General features: G+C 37.1%; 2 protein-coding genes across 11 annotated transcripts in view; one reads left to right on the forward strand and one right to left on the reverse strand.

Moving 5' to 3' along the window:
• The first annotated feature begins 1947 nt into the window (after positions 1-1947).
• LOC114361928 (L-asparaginase) lies at positions 1948-10780 on the forward strand. Of its 3 annotated transcripts, none has more exons than XM_028317154.1 (10): positions 1948-2086; positions 2509-2628; positions 3152-3264; positions 3591-3716; positions 6177-6301; positions 6863-6959; positions 7777-7912; positions 8483-8643; positions 10186-10299; positions 10534-10780. In XM_028317154.1, exons 1-10 carry the CDS (start codon positions 2014-2016, stop codon positions 10594-10596), a joined length of 1128 nt encoding a protein of 375 aa, XP_028172955.1. In that variant the 5' UTR covers positions 1948-2013; the 3' UTR covers positions 10597-10780. The 3 variants fall into 3 exon arrangements, with proteins under 3 accessions (XP_028172955.1, XP_028172954.1, XP_028172953.1); XM_028317153.1 differs by having other exon boundaries at positions 6863-6947; positions 7765-7912; XM_028317152.1 differs by lacking the exon at positions 7777-7912 and having other exon boundaries at positions 6863-7095; positions 10534-10776.
• Positions 10781-11159: 379 nt separating this feature from the next.
• Positions 11160-23910, reverse strand: part of Flo2 (flotillin-2) — a 267627-nt gene continuing 254876 nt past the window's right edge. For 3 of the 8 annotated variants that reach the window (XM_028317130.1, XM_028317132.1, XM_028317133.1), the window contains 7 exons: positions 18529-18761; positions 17671-17790; positions 16977-17084; positions 15235-15341; positions 14666-14849; positions 13537-13705; positions 12324-12961 (listed from right to left, as the gene is read on the reverse strand). In XM_028317130.1, the coding sequence (XP_028172931.1) occupies positions 12906-12961; positions 13537-13705; positions 14666-14849; positions 15235-15341; positions 16977-17084; positions 17671-17790; positions 18529-18761 (977 nt within the window). In that variant the 3' untranslated portion in view covers positions 12324-12905. Of the gene's footprint in view, positions 11806-12323; positions 12962-13519; positions 13706-14665; positions 14850-15234; positions 15342-16976; positions 17085-17670; positions 17791-18051; positions 18163-18528; positions 18762-20308; positions 20627-23910 lie in introns of those variants that run through there. The other 5 variants (XR_003656637.1, XR_003656638.1, XM_028317129.1 and 2 more) reach the window with 4 other exon arrangements.

Below are 23910 nucleotides of genomic sequence, written 5' to 3' on the forward strand. Positions count from 1 at the left end.
TGTAACGCAAATTTTTACGTAATTAGAAATTAGAAATTAAGCGTGACTATTTTTGTTTGTAGTTTAATACTTAGATACCAAAGGCTCGTGAGTAGAATTTAGTAGAATACTATTTACATATTTTCAATTTAGGTAGCGCATTGTATTATGAAGACAATAATAAAAATTAAAATAATATGAAAATTATGTATTTCCTTTTGAAATAATACGAACATTATTACGGTTCAAATATGTAAATATTAATAAGTATAGTATTATCTTAAAATAAATGCAGACAGGTAAATCTACTTCCTCTATTATGATTTTAATATATCTACAATGAAATTATTATTTACCTACCACAGTAGATTTAACAGGCATATGTACGTATTTTTCATTTCTAAATCTAGGTAGGATACGTCTGAATTGATTATTCCCAAGGAGTCACATCAAAACGAGTAAGCAACTGTTACCGGCAAGGCCAAAAGATAAGGTTTAAGAACAATAAGATACAGCTATAGATATGAGTATTAACATAGTTTTATGCCTAAGTTTAATAAATATAATAATTACTGATTCATTTTATTAATTACTACCTTATTAAATTACCCTATAAATATACATGAAATTCTTAATAAATACGAGGAAATTACCTAGCTATAAAGAAATAGTTTCCTATTTGGCTAATTTAAAGTTATTAAAGATTTTTCTAATCAAAAGATACTTAGATTTCCTTTTCTTTTTCACCTCCGACATGTTTTTTTACCATATAGGGTAAAAACATGACCCTCCTGGCGCAGTCGGGCAAAAATAAGATTTCATTTCAAACATCCATTTTCTATATTCCTAATGTATCTGATAGATAGAGTAGGTACTTATTAAAAACAGAAAGTTGCTCCCTTACTTCAAGTGAATTGAAAGTGATTTAGATGATTAATTTAAATAAAAAATATGTTGAGCCTACTGCATATGTTTTTTTTACAATACATAGACAGACATGTTTCTTAAATTTTCAAGTAAGTAATAAAATTTGAGCACTAATTAACACTATTAATGACTTAAAACTTTTATTTAGTGCGGTTAGGAATTAAATCCCGGTAGATTACGTTTTTACGGTAGCCTTATCCCAACTAATATTATAAATGCGAAAGTAACTCTGTCTGTCTGTCTGTCTGTTACGCTTTCCCGCTTAAACCTCGCAACCGATTTTGATGAAATTTGGCATAGAGATAGTTTGAGTCCCGGGAAAGAACATAGGATAGTTTTTATCCCGGTTTTTGAAACAGGGACGCGCGCGATAAAGTTTTTCTGTGACAGACAAAATTCCACGCGGGCGAAGCCGCGGGCGGAAAGCTAGTTCACATTATATTTATAGATTTAATCTCCAATCAGATAAGTGTAGCTAGCTAGTATCAACTAGTTTTTTGTCAATTCACACGGCACATGGCATGGCGCAAATCTCGTGTGCAAGCGGGAGGCACACGGTGTAACACTAGTGTTTTCCCTCGGTTCCACTGCTTCAATTACGATTAGTTGAAAAAAACTAAACTCATATTAAATTGAGAGTACCTACCTATTTATAAAACTATGTGAAAGCTCTTTTTCTTCTATTCCCAGGGAAGGGACCGACCCTTACCGCCTTATTACAAAAAGTCTAGTTAAACTCTAGTTCACATTAACATTTAATATGGAAATGACATTTTAAACCAATGTTCATACTGGGTTAACTTTTTGTAATAATGCCCCTTAGGGTGTAAAGAACAGTATAATTTTCATTAACAATTAGCAAAATCCCAGATTGAATTTAACTCGATAAATTATCCCGAAAGATTGAAAATTTTATTTATTTTCTACAAACGAACAAACATTTTAGATCTTATAGAAACACAAGAACTGATAACGTAATTGCGATATCAAATTTAAACGTTTATAAACAAGTGATGCAATCTCATTTGTCGTTAGAGTGGAACAGATCTTCGCAGCATCAAGTGTTTTGAGATTTATATTAATTATTAATAATAATAAATTAACAATATGGTTGTAACTAAAAAAGTGCTCGCAATTTACACCGGAGGAACTTTTGGTATGCTGAAAAATGAAAAAGGAGGTCAGTGATTCTTTTACTTAAAATTGCTTATATTTCGTAAACGTATTTTTAAAAGTTCACTTAAGTGATAGGAATATTATTTGGCATCGAGTACCTAATAAGTAACGTGTGTAATAACCGTATGATTTGATTTTTGATTTTATTAATCCTTAGAAAGTAACGCAGAGATTTTGAAAAACACACGCTTTATAAAAAAACTAGAGCACACATTAAAAATTGTCATTGCTTTTCGATGTCGACCTAATAATCCAATTATGGAGACCATTTATGGGACAGAGTCCTGAGGGTTAATAAAATAAAATAAAATTTGAATTGAACCTATGAAAAAACCCTTTTAACTCGGACTACTTAGGTGGTCGCATGAGACGCTGGTGGTAAGAGCTAAACGTATCGCCCTTAATTTACTTTTATTTCTGGAACAGTGTTGGTGCCTCAAAAGAACATCGAGCAGGTGATCAGGCGGCTTCCCCAGCTCCACGACAACGACTATTGGGGCACTAAGCTCAAAGGAACTGAGCATAAAGAATATTTAGTTTTGCCAGGTTAGTAAAATGCTACCTATTTAATAGAAAAAATATTTCGAAGGCTGAGTTGCACCAACTGACTTTGACCGTGACTTTAACAATAACCAGTGCTTTTTTTATGGAGTTTGACCGATTTTTGACGTTTGTTAAAGTCAAAATAAGATGGTGCAACCCAGCCTAAGAGCGTCACTGAAAAATATGTTTGAGATGGTCTAGATGTATGTAGGGCCACAAAGTAAAAATCATGACAATTTTAACTCCAAGGTAAATATGGCTTAGGTAAAGGTAAATCCTAGTAAAAGGAAGTACTCGTATAGGTACATATAAAATTACCTAAAATAATATTTTACTTTTTAGAGAATTTCAAAGTGTACCTAGCTAAATACTTAAGTTTTCTAATGTGTCTCCTACAGCACTTGATATTGGCAGAACATGTGGTTACATATCTGCGACGTAGTTCCAACTTTCCAAGTCCAATATACCTACTTCCTTGTTATGTACCATATTTTATAAGGAACTCTAAAAATATCTGGCTTTTTAGATGGCAAAGACACAGATCTGAAGGTGTTGTACAAAATTCTCGAATATGAAGAACTGAAGGACTCATCCGATTTTACTCTGGACGACTGGATAAAAATGGCGCGCGATATAAAGGTAAAGTGTGTAAAGAAAAAGTTTGTTATTGAGCAATATTTTTTAAAAACTGTAGACCTAGGCCTGATTTTTCAATCGTCGGATAACTTTTAACTGAATCATCTTCACATATTTTAATTCCCATGCTGAAACTGTCAATGTACCAAACTTATTCTTCAGTTAAAATAAAGAAATACGCAAATAAAGAAATTTGATTTGATTTGAAAATTAGACGATTGAAAAATTTGCCCTTAGAAAACAAATTGGGGAAAAGTATTTTTTTAAAACTTTTTAGAGGTACCTACTTTTGTGGAAAAACATATTTTAACAGAATGGGTGTGTTACAGAAATACTACCACGACTACGACGGGTTCGTAGTCCTCCATGGGACCGACACCACGGCTTATGGCGCTTCGCTGCTGTCCTTCATGATGGAGACCGTTGGCAAGACTGTGGTGCTCACTGGTGCTCAGGTAGGTGCTCACTTTTCAGGATGGGTGACAACATCCCTAGACAAAGTCAAGTCAGTTTTGATTTTGAAATCGTTACGTACACGATGTACTTACTGTACAACTGTTACATTTGTAACTTTAGGGGGGCGGGATTTCGGTACGCTTATCTAAAACGCTCACAAAGATAAAACGCTCACAAAGAAAGTTAGTTGGCACTTTACACCTGTTACAACTAAGCACGTAAGGAGAGCATAGAACTATTTTTACCATACATTGATTGGTAGAGACTCCTGTACTAGAAACCTGCTTCTATTACGCCACTGTTGCCACTACGGATTCTCACAAAATACATTTGTGTCGTATCTTTTACATTAATTTCTTTTTTTTATTGTCTTGTGCGGAGCACAATAAAGTGTGTTCTATCAAATATCAATCTACCTAATATCAGCGTTTGTTGGTAAAGTTACCTTATGCATAAAATCAATTCCATTTTAAAGATACCTATAGGTCTAATCTGAGAGACAGAACTATCGGGTCAATGTAACATCATTGTGCATTAACACTAGAAGTGCCGAAGATTACGACCCCCCTAAAAGCGCCGCTGGGTCAATTTTGTCCCAGCATATATTTTGTAACATTTTTTAGTTTCAGGCATGAACATTATGGTTAAAACTATTTGTAGTATCCTTAAAAAATGGTTTATCTATGTAGTTAAATCAATATGTACTTATTTCTTTAAAAATATAAATGTATTCAACTTTAATCTTGAATTATTGAAAGACAGATATTTTTGGTTTCATATAAAAATTGTCACATATTACATGGTGTTATACTGTATTAAAATTATGAAATTACTACTTTAACTATTCATTATTATTTTTGAAGGAATAATAAATATCTTACAAATAATAGTGCACATTTTGCACAAAGTTTTTTTGTATGGTTTTTTTTTATCTCTCTGGTGTACTATGTGTTTAGGAATTTCTATAGGTATGGTTATTTTTCTGTTATCCGTACACACACAGTGAAGTTTTCCACCAGTTACAATGAAAAGTATGTACGTTTAATTTAAAAAAATATATAAGTCACACATTTTAAAAATATATCAAATCATACAATGTATGAACTGGCCCATGTCTAAAAGGGCACCTTCCTACTAATATTATAAATGTAAAAGTTAATAAAGATTGATGAATTGAAGGATGGATGAACCGATGAACGGATAGGAAGGATGAATGGGTGGATATAAGCCTTGAACACAAACTAAGTGAGTGTGGATTCATGGTTAGATCGATTGATGTTTTTTCACTTTTTTAAGCAAAAAATACTAAGCCGATCTTAATAAAACTTTTCAGTTTTATTGTTAATACTTCAGAATAACATATATAGTCTATAATTTACAATAATATTCAGTTGTTTGGTCAAATAACAACGATAAGTGTCAAGAAATTAGGTTTTTCTATGATACACTTAATTTCTCACTAGGTGAAGTCACAGGCAAAAACCAGTACAATAAATTTACATTTCTGCATTGTGACGAGTCACCTAAACGTTCCTCACCTCTCCATTCTCGTATCTCCTCGAAACAAGGACTCTTTATCGAATTATTGTTGCAAATACCAGGGTGGGACAAAAATGACCCAGTGGCGCTTCTAGGTAAAACCGATTTTTATAAATTTTCTAATAATTTTATATTACCAAAAACATTAAAAAATGATAAAATTCAATAAATCAGGAAAAGTCAAAAAGTTTCATGGACTTTCGTTGAAAAATAAAAAAGTTAGAGACGATCAAACTCGCGAGTGGGACAAAAATGGGACGGCGGCCTTTCTAGTGTTAAGAGCAGCAGTAAATAGATGGCGGCAAAACCCAATGATAATATTACCAGCTCTGGAAAACCCAACAACAGGGTCTAGACCTCAGTCTAGATTGCACAAATAAACCTACACATATTATATACACCCAGCCTCCTCATGTACTTATGTATATTTAGGTACAATAAGATGGTTTATTTTAAAGTAATTAAGTTTTTGAAATTAACATTCCATATGGTTTTAGCTCATACGAGTAAGCTGCAACAATTCAAGCTTATTAAAAATCGGTAGTATACTTTTATGCGTCACGTATTTCAAAAATATTTAAGCGGTAGCGTATGCTTAACAGTCTCTTTGGTGTGTGCTGTGGAAACGAAACTCTCAATAAAAGGTCGCATTAATATATCAAAATAATAATGTAAACTAATTGTAAACCACTGAAGCTGACTGAGATTGCTTCTTCCCAGCACTGGCCCACTTCTTTATCCCGAAGGGTTAGGGTTTAAGTTATATTTGAAGGTGTAAAAGCGCTTTAAAAACGCCCATTTGAAGAAAATTCATTTTCTTGTATGCGTGTGTTTTGATGGTTGTACCTACTAATAAATAAAATAAAATCAACAACTTTATACTTCTTACCGGGATCTATGTACTTATATGCTTCCCCCAGGTGCCAATCTTCCAGCCTCGCAGCGACGGGAACAACAATTTCCTCTGTGCCCTTCTCATCGCAGCAACACAGCACATCCCGGAGGTCACCGTCTTCTTCGGCTGCAAGCTGTTCAGAGGGACACGGTTAGTCTGGTCTAGACAAAATAATAGAAGTTCTTTCGTTTTAGCCAAATGATGTCCACTGCTGGACAAAGGCCTTCCCCAAGGATTTCTATGTAATAATAGTAGTAATTTAAAAAATCTGTTAGGCCTGCTATACACGGACAGCTTGAAGCAGTTAGTGTCGGCAGCTTCAAGCTGCGACTGCATAGCAATCTACGGAAACAGTTGTAACTGCTCGAGCGATTCCGTGTATTTGTGTACGTAGTGTCTGTAGTTTGCTGTGCAGTCGCAGCTTAAAGCTGTCGGATACTAGCTGGTTCAAGCTGTCCGTGTATGGCGGGCCTTACTAGTTCTTAGCTGCTTTGTGACTGTGAAAAGTTTAAAGCTAAGCAAAATGTAAATATCCAAATGTTTTATTACAGGTTCGAAGTAGATACTTACATGTCTCGATGTGCCCCCATAGGCAAGTGGCAAAACGTGACAGTTACAAAAAACGCCAACTACAACTGTCAACTTTTGCCACTTGTCTACCGGGGTAGCTTTAAAATAAGGGTTAAAATATAAACTTCACTGTTGTAACAGAGTAAAGAAAGTGTCCAACACAAAGATATACGCTTTCGACACGCCCAACTACCCTCCGTTGCTGGAAGCCAAGACGACCCTTGAGGTGGACCCTAAGATGTTAATACACGCGCCCGGTTCGGTGCCGGACGAGTGCCGGATACACGACCGGCTGTCGAGGAAGGTGTACGTGCTGAAAGTGGCTCCCACTATCACGCCGGAGGTCATCAGGGCTGCTGCTGACGGAATGGAAGGTCAGTCACCTATTAAATATACAAACTATGGGAGGATCGGGTCATAATAAATGCAAGACGATCCTAGAGGTGGGCCCTTTGATGCTGCTACACGTGCCAGGTTCTGTAATGTCGAGAAAGGTTATGTGCTAAAAGTGGCCCCAACTATCACGCCGGAGGTCATTAGGGCTGCTGCTGATGGAATGGAAGGTCAGTCACCTATTTTTTAAACTTCCATTATAGATGCCACACGGATCTTGGTGCAAGGCGACGCTAGAGGTAGCCGCTCTGATGTTAATACACGCGCCCGGCTTCGGTGCCGGATGAGTGCCGGATACACGATCGGCTGTCGAGGAAGGTGTACGTGCTGAAAGTGGCCCCCACTATCACGCCGGAGGTCATCAGGGCTGCTGCACATGGGATGGAAGGTCAGTCATCTATCTAATATACTCTTACTATGGTCACTGCCCTCGAGGACCCTCTGATGTTGCTGCATGCAGGCGGTTCGGTGCCGGACGAGTGCCGGATACACGATCGGCTGTCGAGGAAGGTGTACGTGCTGAAAGTGGCTCCTACTATCACTCCGGAGGTCATCAGAGCTGCTGCAAACGGGATGGAAGGTCAGTCACCTATTTTTTATACTTCCATTTATAGATGACACACGGATCTGAGTGCAAGACGACCCTTGAGGTGGACCCTAAGATGTTGATACACGCGCCCGGTTCGGTGCCGGACGAGTGCCGTATACACGACCGGCTGTCGAGGAAGGTGTATGTTCTGAAAGTAGCCCCCACTATCACGCCGGAGGTCATCAGGGCTGTTGCTGACGGAATGGAAGGTCAGTCTCAGTCACCTATTTAATATACTTCTATTATAGATGCCACACGAATCTTGAGTGTAAGGCGACGCTAGAGGTAGGCGCTCTGATGATAATACACGCGCCCGGTTCGGTGCCGGACGAGTGCCGGATACACGATCGGCTGTCGCGGAAGGTGTACGTGCTGAAAGTCACCATCACGCCGGAGGTCATCAGGGCTGCTGCACGGTCAGCCCAGTAACTTGAATGAATTCTCTCCTATTTAACCCTTTATGCGGCAGTGGGAATATAGTTCCCACCATATTTTGAACTTTATTTCCTTGCCTTAAGGTCCAAAAACAATGAAAAATTCGGACTTGCCCGTTAAAGGTAAGCAAGGCGTTATGGCAATAGGTTCTTGAGTGCTGGCAAAGAGTTTCACTTTTGATTTTCAAGAAAATTCAGGAATTTACATTTTTTTAAATGAACATTCATATTTCATTAAACGCTAATAACCTCAATAACATTTTAAGCAATTGTATTTTAACAAATAACAAGAATATTCTAAAAAGTTTCACGTAAACAAGTTTTAAGACAGTATTATTCTTGTAGGTCTGGTACTCGAGACATATGGCAACGGCAACATCCCCATCAAGCGAAAGGAGATCTACCAGGAGATAGCGAGAGCGGTGAAGAACCAAGTCCTGGTGGTGAACGTGACCCAGTGCATCAACGGGACCGTGCTCGGGAAGCCACTCTACGAAACCGGGCTGGTAGGAAGCCATTATTACTAACATTTATAAGTATTATTCATCATTATCATCATCATCATCACGCGGAAGGAGATCTACCAAGAAAAAGAGGGCGGTGAAGAATGAACTTTTGGTGGTGAACGTACCCAGTGCATTAACGGGACCGTGCTATAAAAACCGCTTTATGAGACCGGTTTGGTAGGAAGCCATTATTACTAACATTTATAAGTATTATTATTCATCATTATCATCATCATCATCATCATCATTCCCATCAAGCGGAAGGATATCTACCAAGAGATAGGACTTCGTCCAGTGCATCAACGGGACCGTGCTAGGGAAACCACTCTTCGAATCCGGCTTGGTAGAAAGCCATTATTACAGTACATATACTTCTAAGTAATATTCATCATCATTATCATCATCATCATCCCCATCGAGCGGAAGGAGATCTACCAGGAGATAGCGAGAGCGGTGAAGAACAAAGTCTTGGTGGTGAACGTGACCCAGTTCATCAACGGGACCGTGTTCGGGAAGCCACTCTACGAAACCGGGCTGGTAGGAAGCAATTATTACTAACATTATTTTATAAGTATTATTCATCACTATCATCATATCATCATCATCAATATCATCATCAACAGTACCAACATCATAATCACAAAGAGGAAGGAGATCTACCAAGTGCTCGTTGACTGCTTTACGAGACCGGCTTGGTAGTAAGCCATTATTACAAACACTTATAAGTATTATTCATCATTATCATCATCATCATCAAGCGGAAGGAGATCTACCAAGGATACAGAGGGCGGTGAAGAAAAAAGTCTTGGTGGTGAACGTGACCCAGTGCATCAACGGGACAGTGCTAGGGAAGCCGCTCTATGAAACCGGACTGGTAGGAAGCCATTATTACAAACATTACAAGTATTATTCATCATTATCATCATCATCATCACGCGGAAGGAGATCTACCAAGAAAAAGAGGGCGGTGAAGAATGAGGTTTTGGTGGTGAACGTACCCAGTGCATCAACGGGACCGTGCTAGGGAAGCCGCTTTATGAGACCGTCTTGGTAGGAAATCATTATTATAAACATTTATGAGTATTATTCATCATTATCATCATCATCATCAAGCGGAAGGAGATCTACCAGGAGAGCGGCTTGGTAAGAAGCGATTATTCCAGGGCAGATGACAGAGCATACTAATCTGAAGTTTGACGTCTGAAAAACACCCTCCCGTGCCGCTCCACACCTTAGGCATTAACTGCGTTAATCGCCAAACCCATAGATGATGTAGTGCAGGGTTTCCCTTTTTTTTTGCCAAGGATCCCTAATTGATTATACTTTTCCTAGCGGAACCCCCGTACTACTCCACCCGCACGCCCTGCCCCTCCCTTGTGCGTAAACAAGTCGGTGCGAGCGAACAACGTCGGTCACGAAACGTGGGATAAAATTTTTTACGGAACCCTTGCGGCCTTTCCACGGAACCCCAGGGTTCCGCGGACCACCATTCGGGAACCGCTGATGTAGTGAACCTTTGACAAAGTATTTTTTATTTTGCAGCTGCTGATAGAATGTGGCGTGGTCCCAGCTTTCGACATGACTTCTGAAGCTGTGTGGGCCAAGCTCTGCTATGTGCTCTCCAAAACTGAACTCAGCTATGAACAGAAAGTAGAGGTGAGATTTTTTTAATGGCGGTCCTTTTTTTAAATATCTTTCTTAAGTACTTTGTAAAAACGTAGTACGAAAGTTAACCCTTAATAAGGCAGTGGGAATATAGTTCCCACCAAATTTTTAACATAATCCCCTTGTCTGAAGGTCCTAAAACAATTAAAATTTTGAACTCGCTTCATACCTAATTCATATTAAAATTATATGTTTTCTAAGTATATCTTTTTTGTTCTTTTTCAGATGATGAAAACTAACATACGAGGAGAACTTTATAATCCCAACCATCAAAAAAATGGTTCTTAACTTTATGTAGGTACCTACATAATGTACCTACATGAATATTTGCAAAATAAATTACGCCTATAAGTAACTATAACGCCTGAAAAGGTAAAACCAACAGATGCCTGTAACCTATTTATAAGAACCCTTGTAACCTTTGTTCATACACAATAAAGACTTTATTACTTACATAATTTGTAGCTATATTTTATGTATGTAATAAATACTCGTAGTTTAAGTCTCATATATAACTGAATTAAAGACGTAATTATTTCAAAAATAAACATTTATTTTCATTTATGCACACTTATCAAATAACAAAAGATTACAAAACAATCATAAGAATTGGATTACATAATGCAATTATTACAAGTCACATGGTATTCAAATAATAAGAATTTAAAAGGAAGAAACAATTTTAGTACAAAGAAACAATTTTCAATCGATATTATTACCGAAATACATTTTTTGGTAAAAAATACAACGAGCACTCTAATTCACACAAGTACAATCACAGTCAGAATATTTAACTTGTTACCAGTAGATAGAAAAATCATGTACTGTCGTTAGCAGGAGGATTTTGAGATTGGAGGTTACTTTTTGAGATAGTTGAATGTGTTAGCGACTGTACTAGTAGATCACTTACAATTGAATTGAATAATTGTGTAGTTTGAATAAATGTACGGTTACGATATTTCACAACTGGATTGTACGACACACGAAAAACTAACCCACAAACAATCTACATCAAAAAGGCAGTGCCTTGACAGAGAACACATCGAATTTGTCTAGGATAGATCTAACAGTTGTACAAAATCTAAATTACGCTAGCACAGTTGTACTTTAATATATCCACTGAAAAATATCAACACCCTACGCTTGTATAGAGAATAGATAAAGTACCTTCAAATAGTCAATTACATTTTCATTACAAAAAGGATTTTTAAGTATATATTTATATATTAACTAAAGAATATTGAGTTGATTACAGACTTCCAAGTTACTAATATAACGAAGAATGAAAAGTAATCTACTATTTATTGAACTTTCAAAAACTATTTAACTATTTCTCTAAATACACATTACACATGTCATAAATAATTAAAAATACGTATTATATTAATACATTACATTTATTATCACGTTTATATTAATTACTTTGTAAATTAATAGTGAATCCTAGCAATGCAATGAAATGCAGCAAACTATAAAGCTAGTTTGTACTGAAATATACACTCAACATCAAATAAACCGCACCTTCCGCGACGCGAACTTTAACGATTTTCTTCTGACACAATCATGTTGCCCCAACAATATTGGTGTTATTTGAAAGCCCAATAAATATCCTTAAAGAAAAACACATTTAATTTCTTAGTAAATGATAAACATGTACCATAAATGTGGCTTGAAAAAATACCTCACTTTGGGCCCACCTGTGGGATCAATAAGACCAATTTTTATGGTTATAAAACCAAATAATGATCTCACGTGTCCTCTTTAACAGATGGATAGCGATTAATCCCAACTTAACAGTTTTATAGCCATAAAAGTTGGCTCAAGCGTAACTACCTATTTTTTGAAGAAGTGACTCTGGATCCTTCTAAAGACACATTTTTGGGGTAAAAACCTTTCCTTTAATAAAATGAAGGTTAGAACTAGGCTTTTGAATGGTGCCAATATTGGTGGGAAGTGGGGATGCATACGTTTGAAAATGCTTGTCACGGGAGGTGCGATTTATTTGATGTCGAGTGTATTATGTATTTATTTAAGTTTACGTAAAAGTAATTTGAGTCGACGCTTTTGTTCTTAACGATACTAAAACTGAATATTGCTGTGCATTTAGTAAAGAAAGAAAAAAGCAAAAGAAAAATAAGGAAACTACATTTAATATGGGGGACTTGAGAGAAAATGTTAGATGAGCTGCTAATAAAGTGTTAGCTGCAGCACTATTAGTAATTTTGGATTTATCTAGCTGTATGAGTCTAGATAAAGTGACAATCGATACGATTCGAATTCGAATAAATCGGCTGTTTCAAATGCGAATTGCCAAGTCGTGACACATAATCTCAAAAGTAAATGCGACATTTTTGTTGTGCTTCGATACTTTATACTTGATGTACACTTCATAATAATCAGTTTATAGGCGCTAAAACATAGTATATCAAAATTAGAAATAAAAAATTCATAAAAACAGAGATGCCACAAAATAAAAAAGTCATCCATTTGGATCTCGACTAAAACATTGTTCATATTAACTACACCGTTCTGGGATATTCTGGAGAAGCGAGACAGGTATATGGCACAAAGCGCTTACGTGGGAGGGGGACAGGTGATTAGCAAGCTGTAACTTCCTTCTTCTTGCTCGTGGTTGCTGCCAGAGGAGACTCTTCTGAAAAGAAAAAGAATTTGTGTTAAGGACTGATAAAAGACTAATTAAAAACATCTGTCAATAAGGATTTCTTAACCCTTAATACGGTAATGGAAAAAATATTACGGTTCCCATTTTGAATCTTATTTCCTTGTGTTGTCCAAAAACGGTTAAAAATTGAAACAAACTATGCCCATTAATAGTGGGTTAAATTAGTAAGTGTTAGGAGTACAGTTGAAAATAATAATTTTAGCGCTTTCAACTAGTTTAGTCTTTCAATCATCATAATAATTGATTACCTACTTTAACTTCAGAAATTGATATTTTGAATCCTTATTTTTATAATAAAAAAAAGAAATAAATAATTACAAAACTGAAACTTTTACTGGTGAACAGTTGAAATTCTGTAGCTTAAAAAATTGAAATTTAAATCATCATCATATTGAGTATCATCTTCAAATTAGTAGTCTGGGGAGGCCGTGTCACCCCCCGCTATAATATGTATACGCGCATGTTCATAAGGCAGCTATAAGGCGCAAAATAAAGAAAACAAAAATAAACAAAGCAACCCGCACATACTTATTTGTCTTTCTCACCGGAGGGGTGGAGCCGCTTCAGCACCTGCATGAGGTCGAGGCCGGTGAGCGTCTTGAGCGCGGGCGGGATGCCTCCCGCCAGCCGCGCGACCTCGCCCGTGGCGCCCGAGTCGCCTACCAGGACTATCTCGTCTGTACGGGCTAGAGGGGCCGATACTTCGGCCGCGATCTGTAAGGGGTTAACAAAACATTTGAACAACGATCATACATCACAATAACGAGCGTAGTTTAGAAGTCACTATAACTTTAAACCCAATAATTAACTTTAAAAAAAAATAAAACCGACTTCAAATGCGTGAACACAAAAAAAACTAAAAATTAAAAATATTGCGTATAAAAAAGTTCATCCCCAATTTTCCACCCTTGGTGGTGAAATATTTTCTTCAAATTCGCATGAAACCACCCTTTTGATAATACCTATTCAACAAAAAAATAATCGTTCAAATTGATTTATAATCAAGAGAGGCGGAGATATTGCGTATAAAAAAGTTCATCCCCAATTTTCCACCCTTGGGGGTTGTTTTTTCTATTATTAAATTTAAATGGGACCACCCTTGAGGTATTACCTATACGCCGAAAAAAGATTTGTTCAAATCGGTTCATAATTGGCGGAGTTATCGCGTAACAAACAGAAAAAAAAAACATACGGGTTGAACCAATTGAGAACCTCCTCCTTTTTTGAAGTCGGTTGAAAATACGATGTCGTGCGTGCACGCTCTAGCAGCGCCGTTACCTCCGTTGCCATTTGCGAGAAATTAAAGGAACTTTCGAACAAACTAAGCGTAGAAGTCACAAAGTAAAGCACAAGTTCTTTTACAATCGGTACCAACTACTCTGCTGAGATCTGAGAACGAATAACAGAATCTTGGAACAATTATCGTATGAGTGAGTCTTAATAACTACTCAGCGTTGGCTCTCCCTGCTTTGAAAAAGATCTCCGTTCATACTATATATGTAGGTATTCCTACCTTAGGCAGAGCTTCGAGCATCAGCTCCATAATAGCGATAGCAGCATCTCCAATCTCCAAACAGCTTTACATATAGACTTTGGCCTTGACCAGAATCTTTTCTGCGGTGGCTAACCTGCTTCATTAAAGACCTTCTCCACAGTTCAATGAAGTGTTCCTACCTTAGGCAGAGCTTCAAGCACCAGCGCCATGATAGCAGCGTCTCCGTACTGCTTGTAGACCTTGGCCTTGGCCAGCATGCGTTCGGCGTCAGCCTTGCCTACGTCACCAATGGCCGTGGCTTCAGCCAAACCCAGGACTTTGATGCGCTCGGCGTCGGCCTTCGCGGCTTCTACCGTTTGGGTGCTGTGGAAAAAGAACAGATAAAAACATTAATGCAACAAACAAAGCTGAGACCAAATAAAAAAAATACATTTGTGTCGAACGAGCGATTCAGTTAAATATCTAATGTCTCGACACGTTTTTAGTGGGAAACCTAAGCGGGAAACCCAATTTGGTATTGTGTTCTCGCTAGGGCGAAGAGGCAGTAGATTAAAAATAACTTATTTTTAGCCAGTTGGCTTTTATGCGTACTTTTACAAGCATACTCTGAAAGGATGCACATCAACAGTAGAGTGTTTTCTACACAAATAAAAGTACCTATACCTTGACAAAGAGAAACATAATATTATGTTACGTGATGTATAGCATAGTTGGATGATGACGATGATCGTATATGAAGTATAGTTACCGTTTGCCCTCAGCAATGGCCTGGAGACGGTAGGCCTCCGCTTCGGCCGGCAGGCGAACGGTGGAAACCAGCTCCTCTTCGCGACGCAAGATCTCTTGTTGCTCTACCTGAAAAGGACATTGTACGATTTAGAAGAAGATAGAAATAACTTATTGGCGATTTTACAGGAAACTTCGCCTATCACAAATAGCACTAGAGTCTAGAACAGATGATCTTTTTCTTACCGACGAACTTATTTTTACTATTGAGCTTTACAAACATAAGCTAAGCTAAAGCCTGGTCGGTGAGCACGTAGAATTTTGTCTTTGGATGGGTAGCTTGGGGTCATTGGCCAAAATTCTACGTGCTCACGGACCACGCTTTTAGTAAGTAAGATTATTTAAAAAATTTAACCCTTTATACGGCAGTTGGAATATTCATTTTTCTTTGTACGAAAAGGGAATAAAGTTCAAAATATGATGGGAACTATATTCCCACTGCCGAATAAAGGGTTAAATAAGTTTTACGCACTAAAAAACTCATAAAAAATCTAATAAAAAAACTCACAAAACTCATTTATTTCTGTAAATAGGCTTAAGTCGACATCGGTTATTTAGGTAATTATTACGAGTAAATTGACGTAATTAGATAATGGCAGAAAAATATAGGTACATAGTAGCATATTATTAAAAATGCGCCTTTCCCTCTTATTTCCTAAATTCGGTTTCGATGACACAATATCTATAGTATATTATTTACTCAAATGCTACGGCGTAGCTACTGTTTTCTGTTTCTTTGTGTAGGACCGTTTTCAAGCTACGACTCATATTTTCCTTCACTCCTGCTATCAAATGACAATGTAATCAATTTTCAATTAAAGTAGCAGCTTCGCCTGACTGCTTGCTCGCTGTAGCGTCATGGTAATAATATCATACAGTATTGTAACTTCATATAAACTGACGAAACGCGAGCTTTCCTTCGAATTTCAAATCTCGGAACGTGGTCGAGAACCAAAAGTTAGGGGTGTCGCGAATGTGCCGAACGGACGTCGATGGCCTAGTGTTGAAAATGACTAAGATGATTGAATTTGACTGACCGTCTTAAACGATCAAATTTGTCAAAAACTAGTCATTAACTATCAGAAATGGTCATTTTCAGTCAGTTTGATTTGAAATAAAAATTATATTGTATAAAACCAGCTTTGGCCCACGACTTCGCCCGCCTGAAATTAAAGTAACAGGTCATTAAGTACTCATTATGATTAGTAGATTCAAAATTATTTTAGTATATTTTTTAAAATTAAATCTACTAATCACAAAACAACACGCATTTTTATCCTATTCCATTCACAAAGTACTTTGTTTATCTAAATAAATAAAAAATTACAATCACAAACTAAGTAGACATGTAATTAGAATGGGTACTATAGGTGAGCAGCCCTATCGCATGTTGTCATACCGTGACGTACCGCGGGACTGTTGACATTTATTTCAAAAATATGGCCGAGTTGGAATACTGTATAGATAGTATTACCGTGGTAGCGTGTACAGTGATACGATCAATTTACAATCCCCACTGTGTATGTTTGGATTAACTTTATTTATTAACTCGATACACCTATCAAAGAAAACGCAGTCAAATAAGAACTTATGGGCAGCCCAATATCCTTTAAACCCAAATCGAGTCGTGCTAAATCGCTGTAATATTGACTAAGCTATTTCTCAAGAGTCTATGAAGACTTTTTAATCTGCACTCAGCCTTACCTCAATCTGCTTGCGTCGTTCCACCACCTCGATCTGGATCTCCTCGTTTCGGATCTTCTGCTTAATCTTAGCGGCCTGCAATTCGTAAGCTAACGCCGCCTCAGCTTTCTGGAAATGAGGATTTTAAATGAAAAAGATATCCGGATTGCAAATAAAGTACAGTTAGTTGCTGCAGTGCAGTTCAATGTAAGTAATCTGATTCTCAAAAAGTTTTTTTTGGCTGATAAATTAAAGTAGTGTAAAACCTCAAACGACCGATACAAAGTGCTAAGATAGACAGGAAGTTGGTTACAATTTATTTTTTCAGTATGCAACGGAAATTGAAGTTGCATTTACTGCTATGTTTTAAATCAAGTTTCAAGCTTGCAGAAGTTGTTCCGTTAATAACTAACAAAAAGTATTTTAACATAATTGCAGTGCTAAAATTTCTGGTAAACTACTTGACGTCATGTATAATTTCTCATTCAATAAATAAATAAACTTTGTGACCAAAGGCTTAACCTTTAAGACGGCACTAACGCCCGTATTCACAAACGATGCTTGCTTAAGTGTAGCAGCAAATGGAACGCACAGCGTTGAAAAGAGTTCTGTGATTGGTTTGTGTGTCACCCTGTGCGTCCACGCGCACTGTGAGATCTCATAGTAATGTTTGTGAATACGGGCGTAAGAATCAAACATCGAAGAATGTACTCACAGCTGTATTGACTTCCTGGTCGAACTGCGCCTTCTGCAGCTTGAACAGCCTGGTGTTGTCCTCGATCCTGGTGTCCATGGAGTACTTCACGTCCATCGCACTCTTCTCGCACTCCGCTTCCTACAACAATACGTAGAAGAATAAATATAAGAATAGGTCGAAGAATAAGTAGTTCAAAAGGCAATCAAGAAGCGGGCCTGTACGATGACAGAGTGAATGTATGTACTGGGCAGGTATGCACGTTTCTTGTTCTGGTCTTCGGAAAACTGAGGAAGCTTCCCAAGTCTATCACACTTATCTTGGCGACTCACCACTTTCTCAGCGATAATCTTAAGTTCATGGCAAAATGATACTTATGAAACGGAGATAAGTGCTACATACTCGTATCCCAGCGTCCCGGTTGGCCTGTGCGACTCCCACGTCGGCGTCGCGCTTCACGACCGCCGTCTGCGCCTTCCCCAAGCTGGCCAGGTACTGCACGTCATCGTACACTTCCTTGATCGTGAACGAAGGTCCTGACCAAGATATTCTACTATCTTACGTAGCCCAGAAGACAACAGTGAACTCTTCGAAGAGCAAGGGTTTCATCAATTTCCAGGGTACTAGAAATCCGTGGGTGCGGCAATCCTTATTTGTAGCTTGGTGACTGATTATTATGTACGTTTCTTGGTCTGGTCTTCGGAAAAGTGAGGAAGCTGCATTATGTAAGAACGGTAGTCGATACTCTTCAGAACACAGCCTAAGTCTAGCACACTTACCATCTTGGTGACCCATCACCTGTTCAGCTGTAAGCTTTTGCAAAATGGCATGTGTCCATGGCAAAATGATGCTTAAGAAACGGAGTAAAAAGCTACGTACTCGTATCCCAGCGTCCCGGTTGGCCTGTGCGACTCCCACGTCGGCGTCGCGCTTCACGACCGCCGTCTGCGCCTTCCCCAAGCTGGCCAGGTACTGCACGTCATCGTACACGTCCTTGATCGTGAACGACAGGATCTCGATGCCCATCCGACCGACGTCGGGCGCCGCCACCTCGCGCACCAGACCCGCGAACTGATCGCGGTCCTTGTACACCTCTTCGACTGTAAGCGTTCCTGTTGGACAAAGGAAAAGCACCCTTCAGTATGTGTAAATGGTTGGATTTTTTGGGAGTTTCCTGTGTGTTGTATTTAAACCTAATTTGTATAACACAGGGTGGAGGGCGCTGGCAGCTGTGACACAGTTCATACTAGTACAGTTGTTAACGTGTACCTCTTCCTCTTGTAATATTATGTAGGTAACAAAAGTCAATATTTGAGACATGGGAAAATGCGAGTGTGAATACTTTTAGTATACCATCGAAAGTAATTTATCAAAACATGTTGACAGATTTTACAATAACTGATTTTATGATGTGTACAAACTTTTACGGATAAATTGAGATGGATGTTACTACAAAGGTATGTATGTAGAAGAAAACACCTGAAACAAGCGAAATTTTTCCAGCATTTAGATTTGACAGTATTTTAACGAACATCGTCTACTGAAACGTAAAACATGAGCAAATGCCAGGTTAATTTAATGGAATTGAAACGACTACGTTTGCGTAGCTAAAAATAGCAAAGGAAACCTTATTGAATAACTGAAACAGCAAACTGATGGAAAGTGCAATTCCATAAAGTAATCATAAGGGTCGATGCAGCTTGCAGCATTACATGCATGTTCGCTATAATTACGATATACCTATACTTTACAAAGGTTACAGATAATGGCGCTATTCTTAAGAAGGAAGGATATTATGGAGTTGAAACATAATTATAGTCATATGTAGGGTCAATGCGTGTAAAACCAACCTTAGGTAAATACAGGAAAATATTATGAAAAAATTATACTAGTAAATACCTGTTACGAGTTATAAACCCTAAATACAAATGAAATGAAATACAGAAAAAAAATATGTTTAAGATAGATAAAAATAATTATAGAATAGTTCCTACAGATAAACTGCAGGTATAGTACTACCAAAGTTCTAGAGTTTTCAGAACCATTGCAATACCATTTGCAGGTGCATTTCAATAGCACTCATTAAAAATACCATTCCGATAGCAGTCCCAAACTCAGCTAATTAAAATACACAAGTACTATCTACCTACCTATACATATCGCAGGAAAGGAAATATAACTGTAAATAAAGTCGGAAATACTGCACGAGTCGAAAGATTGAATTCAGTTTGTACAGGTAGTTAATATTTGAAAGTTCTGTTTGTGATTCAGACGTATTTGTCGAAGTCAAAGGAAGATTGAATTTTTGACTATGCTTTTGGCGAATAGGACGTGCAAATCAAAGAAGAAATGTGATAACTTAATAATGTTTTTAAATCAATTGGATTTGAATAATTTTGTCTATAAAGGTGTGTATTACAGAACGAAGCTCAAAATTCGAATGCACTTCAAATATAGATTGGGGCCCTCTGGTTGATCAATATGTAACTGGACCAAATGATACAGAATCTATTATTGAGACTGAATGGGAGCATTGTTTTATAATAATAGCCTATAGAGTCTAGTGTTTACAATAGTATTAAAAAATACCTAAAAAACAAATAATATACTTTAACTAAGCGTTAAATAAAGCTCACTATCCTACAAAGTCTAAACTTACTTTTTAACATTCAGGAACGTGAGTCCAATGGTCAAAGTTATGGGGACCAGCGCCAACTTTACTAAATCCATTTTTTACTATCACACTAACTATCACACACTAGACTATCACCCACTAGACTATCAGACACTAGAGAGCACTTTCCAACAATTTCACACTTTTTTCTTTGGTTTTCCTTTGGTATGGAAGACTAATTTGGTCACAATATTGTCAAATTCACGATATGATCTTATCAGTTCTGATAACGTTGATTTATTAAGCACTTTCACGTAACTATCACAAAAACAAAATTAAATCTTTTTATTTTTTACTTTGTGACGATTTTAATGTTTTAGTTTCGTATATTGAACACAATATTTAGTTTAAAATCATCTGCCTCTTTGGGAAAATTGTAACGTACGGCGTACCAACAAACTGTAATTTAGGGAAAATATATATCGACTGTAATTGAAAGCTGAAATAAATACTGGGAATTCTTATCAGCTAACATCCAAAACCAATGTTAACTGATAAAATTTCCCAGTTATTATTTCAGCTTTCAGTTCACATCCAAAATCGATGTTAACTGATAAACAATTCCCAGTATTTATTGCAGCTAACAATGATTGGAAAAATATATCCGTTAGAAGTAAGAATGTCCTATCACCATCTATCTACTTAGATAAATCGATACTCGCATTGCATTACACGTTTTGCATAATTAATCGCGGAACTAGTCATCTGGTAATCATAATAAATGTAAGTACTTTGCAAGTAGAGCTCCCGGATTTATATTATTTGAAATGTATGTAAGTTTTCTACGGCATTTGGGATTTTATGATTGAAAATAAATAGCATAATTTCAGTTAAGTTCCTACTACCGGTTTCAATAAAAAAACTTAGGTATTTCCCGACACTGTACTTGGTCAAATACGAAAGTCAATGCCTTTTCAAGTATAAAAATTGCATTATTTACGAATGCAATTTTTTATTACAAATGAACGCAACGTTAAAACTTCAAGGTTTTATTCTAAATGCAAAAAAAGCACTTTTAGTAAGTAGTTCAGAGAAACATTATTTACTACAAGATAGTAGACGCATTAAAAAAACAAACGTCACATGTTAATAAAAAAATATGCACTGGCAACTTAGAAAAAAAACAGTTGAAAATTTTTAGGTGTCCGTTTTTAATATATCACTGTCCGCCGCCCAGACGTTTCCTACAACGCAGATGCGGCGGTGTACTGCAAAGTCTGCAAACCTAGAAACTGTTCTGAAGCCATACACCATCCAGGAATTCATCCTTATTACATCTATCTAAGGCCTATTATCGCATCAACGAGCGATCTATTTATCTCTATTTACTAACGAATGATATAAATATGATAATGATAAGAATGCGGTGTGATTGCGGCTATCAATGTAATACCGTTGACATTTGCGTAAGTAAAGATTATCCATCAGGTAATGTAGCTTCCTTATTTACAGTAGGTACTTAAACATTTTTTGCAATGTTTTAACAGAATATTTTAAATCAAAATTTTGTGTCTCTTTAACAAATCAAATCAATTTTAATATCATGAACGCTAGAAATATCTAAGGTAGAATGTTTTGATATCAATTTTTCCATCTTCATTTTGTTTCATGGTTTACATTTTCTTATCCACATATTTCTTTCTAATGTCTAGTGTCGCAGCCTAGGATAGATCAGGCACTAGAAATGAATATGCCATTTGTTGTTATAATAATTAATGATTGCATGCATATGGGTTAATTGAATAATCATAATTATCATGGAGTTGTTATAGCATTTTTTAACAAAAGAAAATATCGCTATGTCGTTCCTACTTATACCATTAACAATAGATAGCTAAATAGGTCGTCGTCAGCTGTTAAGTAGCACACCCAAAATTAATTGGTTTGCTCTTGACACCGTCAAGTCTCGTCACCGTCTTGAGTTATTCAGGTTACTGGGCGACATCTTTATGGTGGTTCTTATTGCTTTTGTATATTGCGTAACCAATTTATTTTAAATCTACATTAATAATGACAATTTGTGAAGAACAGTCTCAAATCTGGTTTTTTTTTTCAATTTAATTAAGGCTATTTTGAAATTGGAAAACTGAAAATTTTAGGAATTTAGTGGGCGTTCTAACCCTTCAAGATTAGACAAAGACATTAGAAATTTGTCAATTTGCGAATTTGACAAAGTGAGAATCTGGCACATTGCGACCGCTTGACAATTTGCGCATAAACGCGCTTAGGGCACAGAATAAGTAATAGTACAGGTACAGAAGGATTACTCCGCAAGACGATTTAAATAAATGCGAGTCTTGCTAAGACGCGATACAGTGGAATTCAGCTCGCACAGCACTACGTACCTACAATTTTATTCACCTACAAGTTTTGTCTCTTTCTATCGCGTGCCTCTGAACTCTTCTTACGCTGTTAGGGTTGCTGTCTAGTGAAAAAATAATTAATCTACTTATTTGTAATGAGGTACGTATGTAGGTAAGTATGCATTCATTATGGAAATCCTTCATAGTAGGTTAGGTTCCTATACTATCCTAAGAATTATTGATTACCTACATGGCCAACATACCTTTTAGCATCTTTGGAAAGCGAAAAAAAAAAGATAAATCCGGTAGATTACTTTTCGTTTAAACACCCGAACGCCGCACAATATTTCTTTCTCTTTATGTCCATTTTTAAATAATACTTCGATCATAGAATAATAATCATACTACTACAACGCACGCCACGCGCCAGCGTCCTGACGAGCGCGCGCGTGACACTCGACTGATATAATACCCGCCGGGGCGCTTCGCTGTAGGTAATTATCGGATGTACCGCGCGGAGTGAGCCAGGCCTGCTTAGGGTTCCACGGGCTAAAAGCCTACGTACATCCGTCTTGTTTAATTCCCAGACAACCCTAACGGGAGGCATAAACAAATTAAAAAACTATGGCCACTAGACCCACAAGTGACTGATGTCTCGGAACGTGGCATAGACAAAGAGAAATTGGCGGACAAAAGAAACAACAAGAGGCGTTGTTGTGACATTTATCGATGAAAAGGTCTTATTGCTAATGGCAAGGGTTGTACGAAATATCACTACGATATAAACCAGACAAGGCGTAATTCGAAATCCAATTTGCACAAATTGGTTGGCAGAACTGCTAAAAACACTTATTTCAGGAATAATAATAAGATTACTTTGTTAAATTACTTTATGTAACATACCATATTTCAAATCCTTTCATCTTCGTTTAGAAGCCTTTTTTGATGGAATGGAAATCTTATGGCCCTTTGTGCCCACTCATACAAGTAGAACAAAATATTTGCCATCGAATAATAAACAACTAATACAGTAAGTAGTTCCCGTTTTGGTCTATACCAAAATGTATCAAAATTGGTTCAGCTATTGAATCGCGATAATGTTACAGACTTTCGCATTTCATATTAGTTTAAAGCACGCACTCTAAATCCAATCCGTTTTTTACGAGTAGGTAGATATCCATCCAGTCAGTCAGTAGCAGAGTTAATAAAGTTTAAATTAAGACCTTCAATTTTCGTCAGTCGTCTATCATCATCTATCACTTCCTTAAGTAGAGTTCAGGAACT

This window comes from Ostrinia furnacalis, unplaced genomic scaffold (genome assembly GCF_004193835.3).
Source record: "Ostrinia furnacalis isolate ACB-3 unplaced genomic scaffold, ASM419383v2 OfSCF6054, whole genome shotgun sequence".
In the NCBI taxonomy this organism is placed as follows: domain Eukaryota; kingdom Metazoa; phylum Arthropoda; class Insecta; order Lepidoptera; family Crambidae; genus Ostrinia; species Ostrinia furnacalis.

What these genes read in the sequence shown, in the direction of transcription:
- LOC114361928 (XM_028317154.1), top strand. Translation starts at nt 2,014, where the DNA reads ATGGTTGTAACTAAAAAAGTGCTCGCAATTTACACCGGAGGAACTTTT. An exon ending in AGAATATTTAGTTTTGCCAG is followed by an intron (nt 2,629 to 3,151) that starts GTTAGTAAAATG and finishes CTGGCTTTTTAG; the next exon opens with ATGGCAAAGACACAGATCTG. An exon ending in AAATGGCGCGCGATATAAAG is followed by an intron (nt 3,265 to 3,590) that starts GTAAAGTGTGTA and finishes GGTGTGTTACAG; the next exon opens with AAATACTACCACGACTACGA.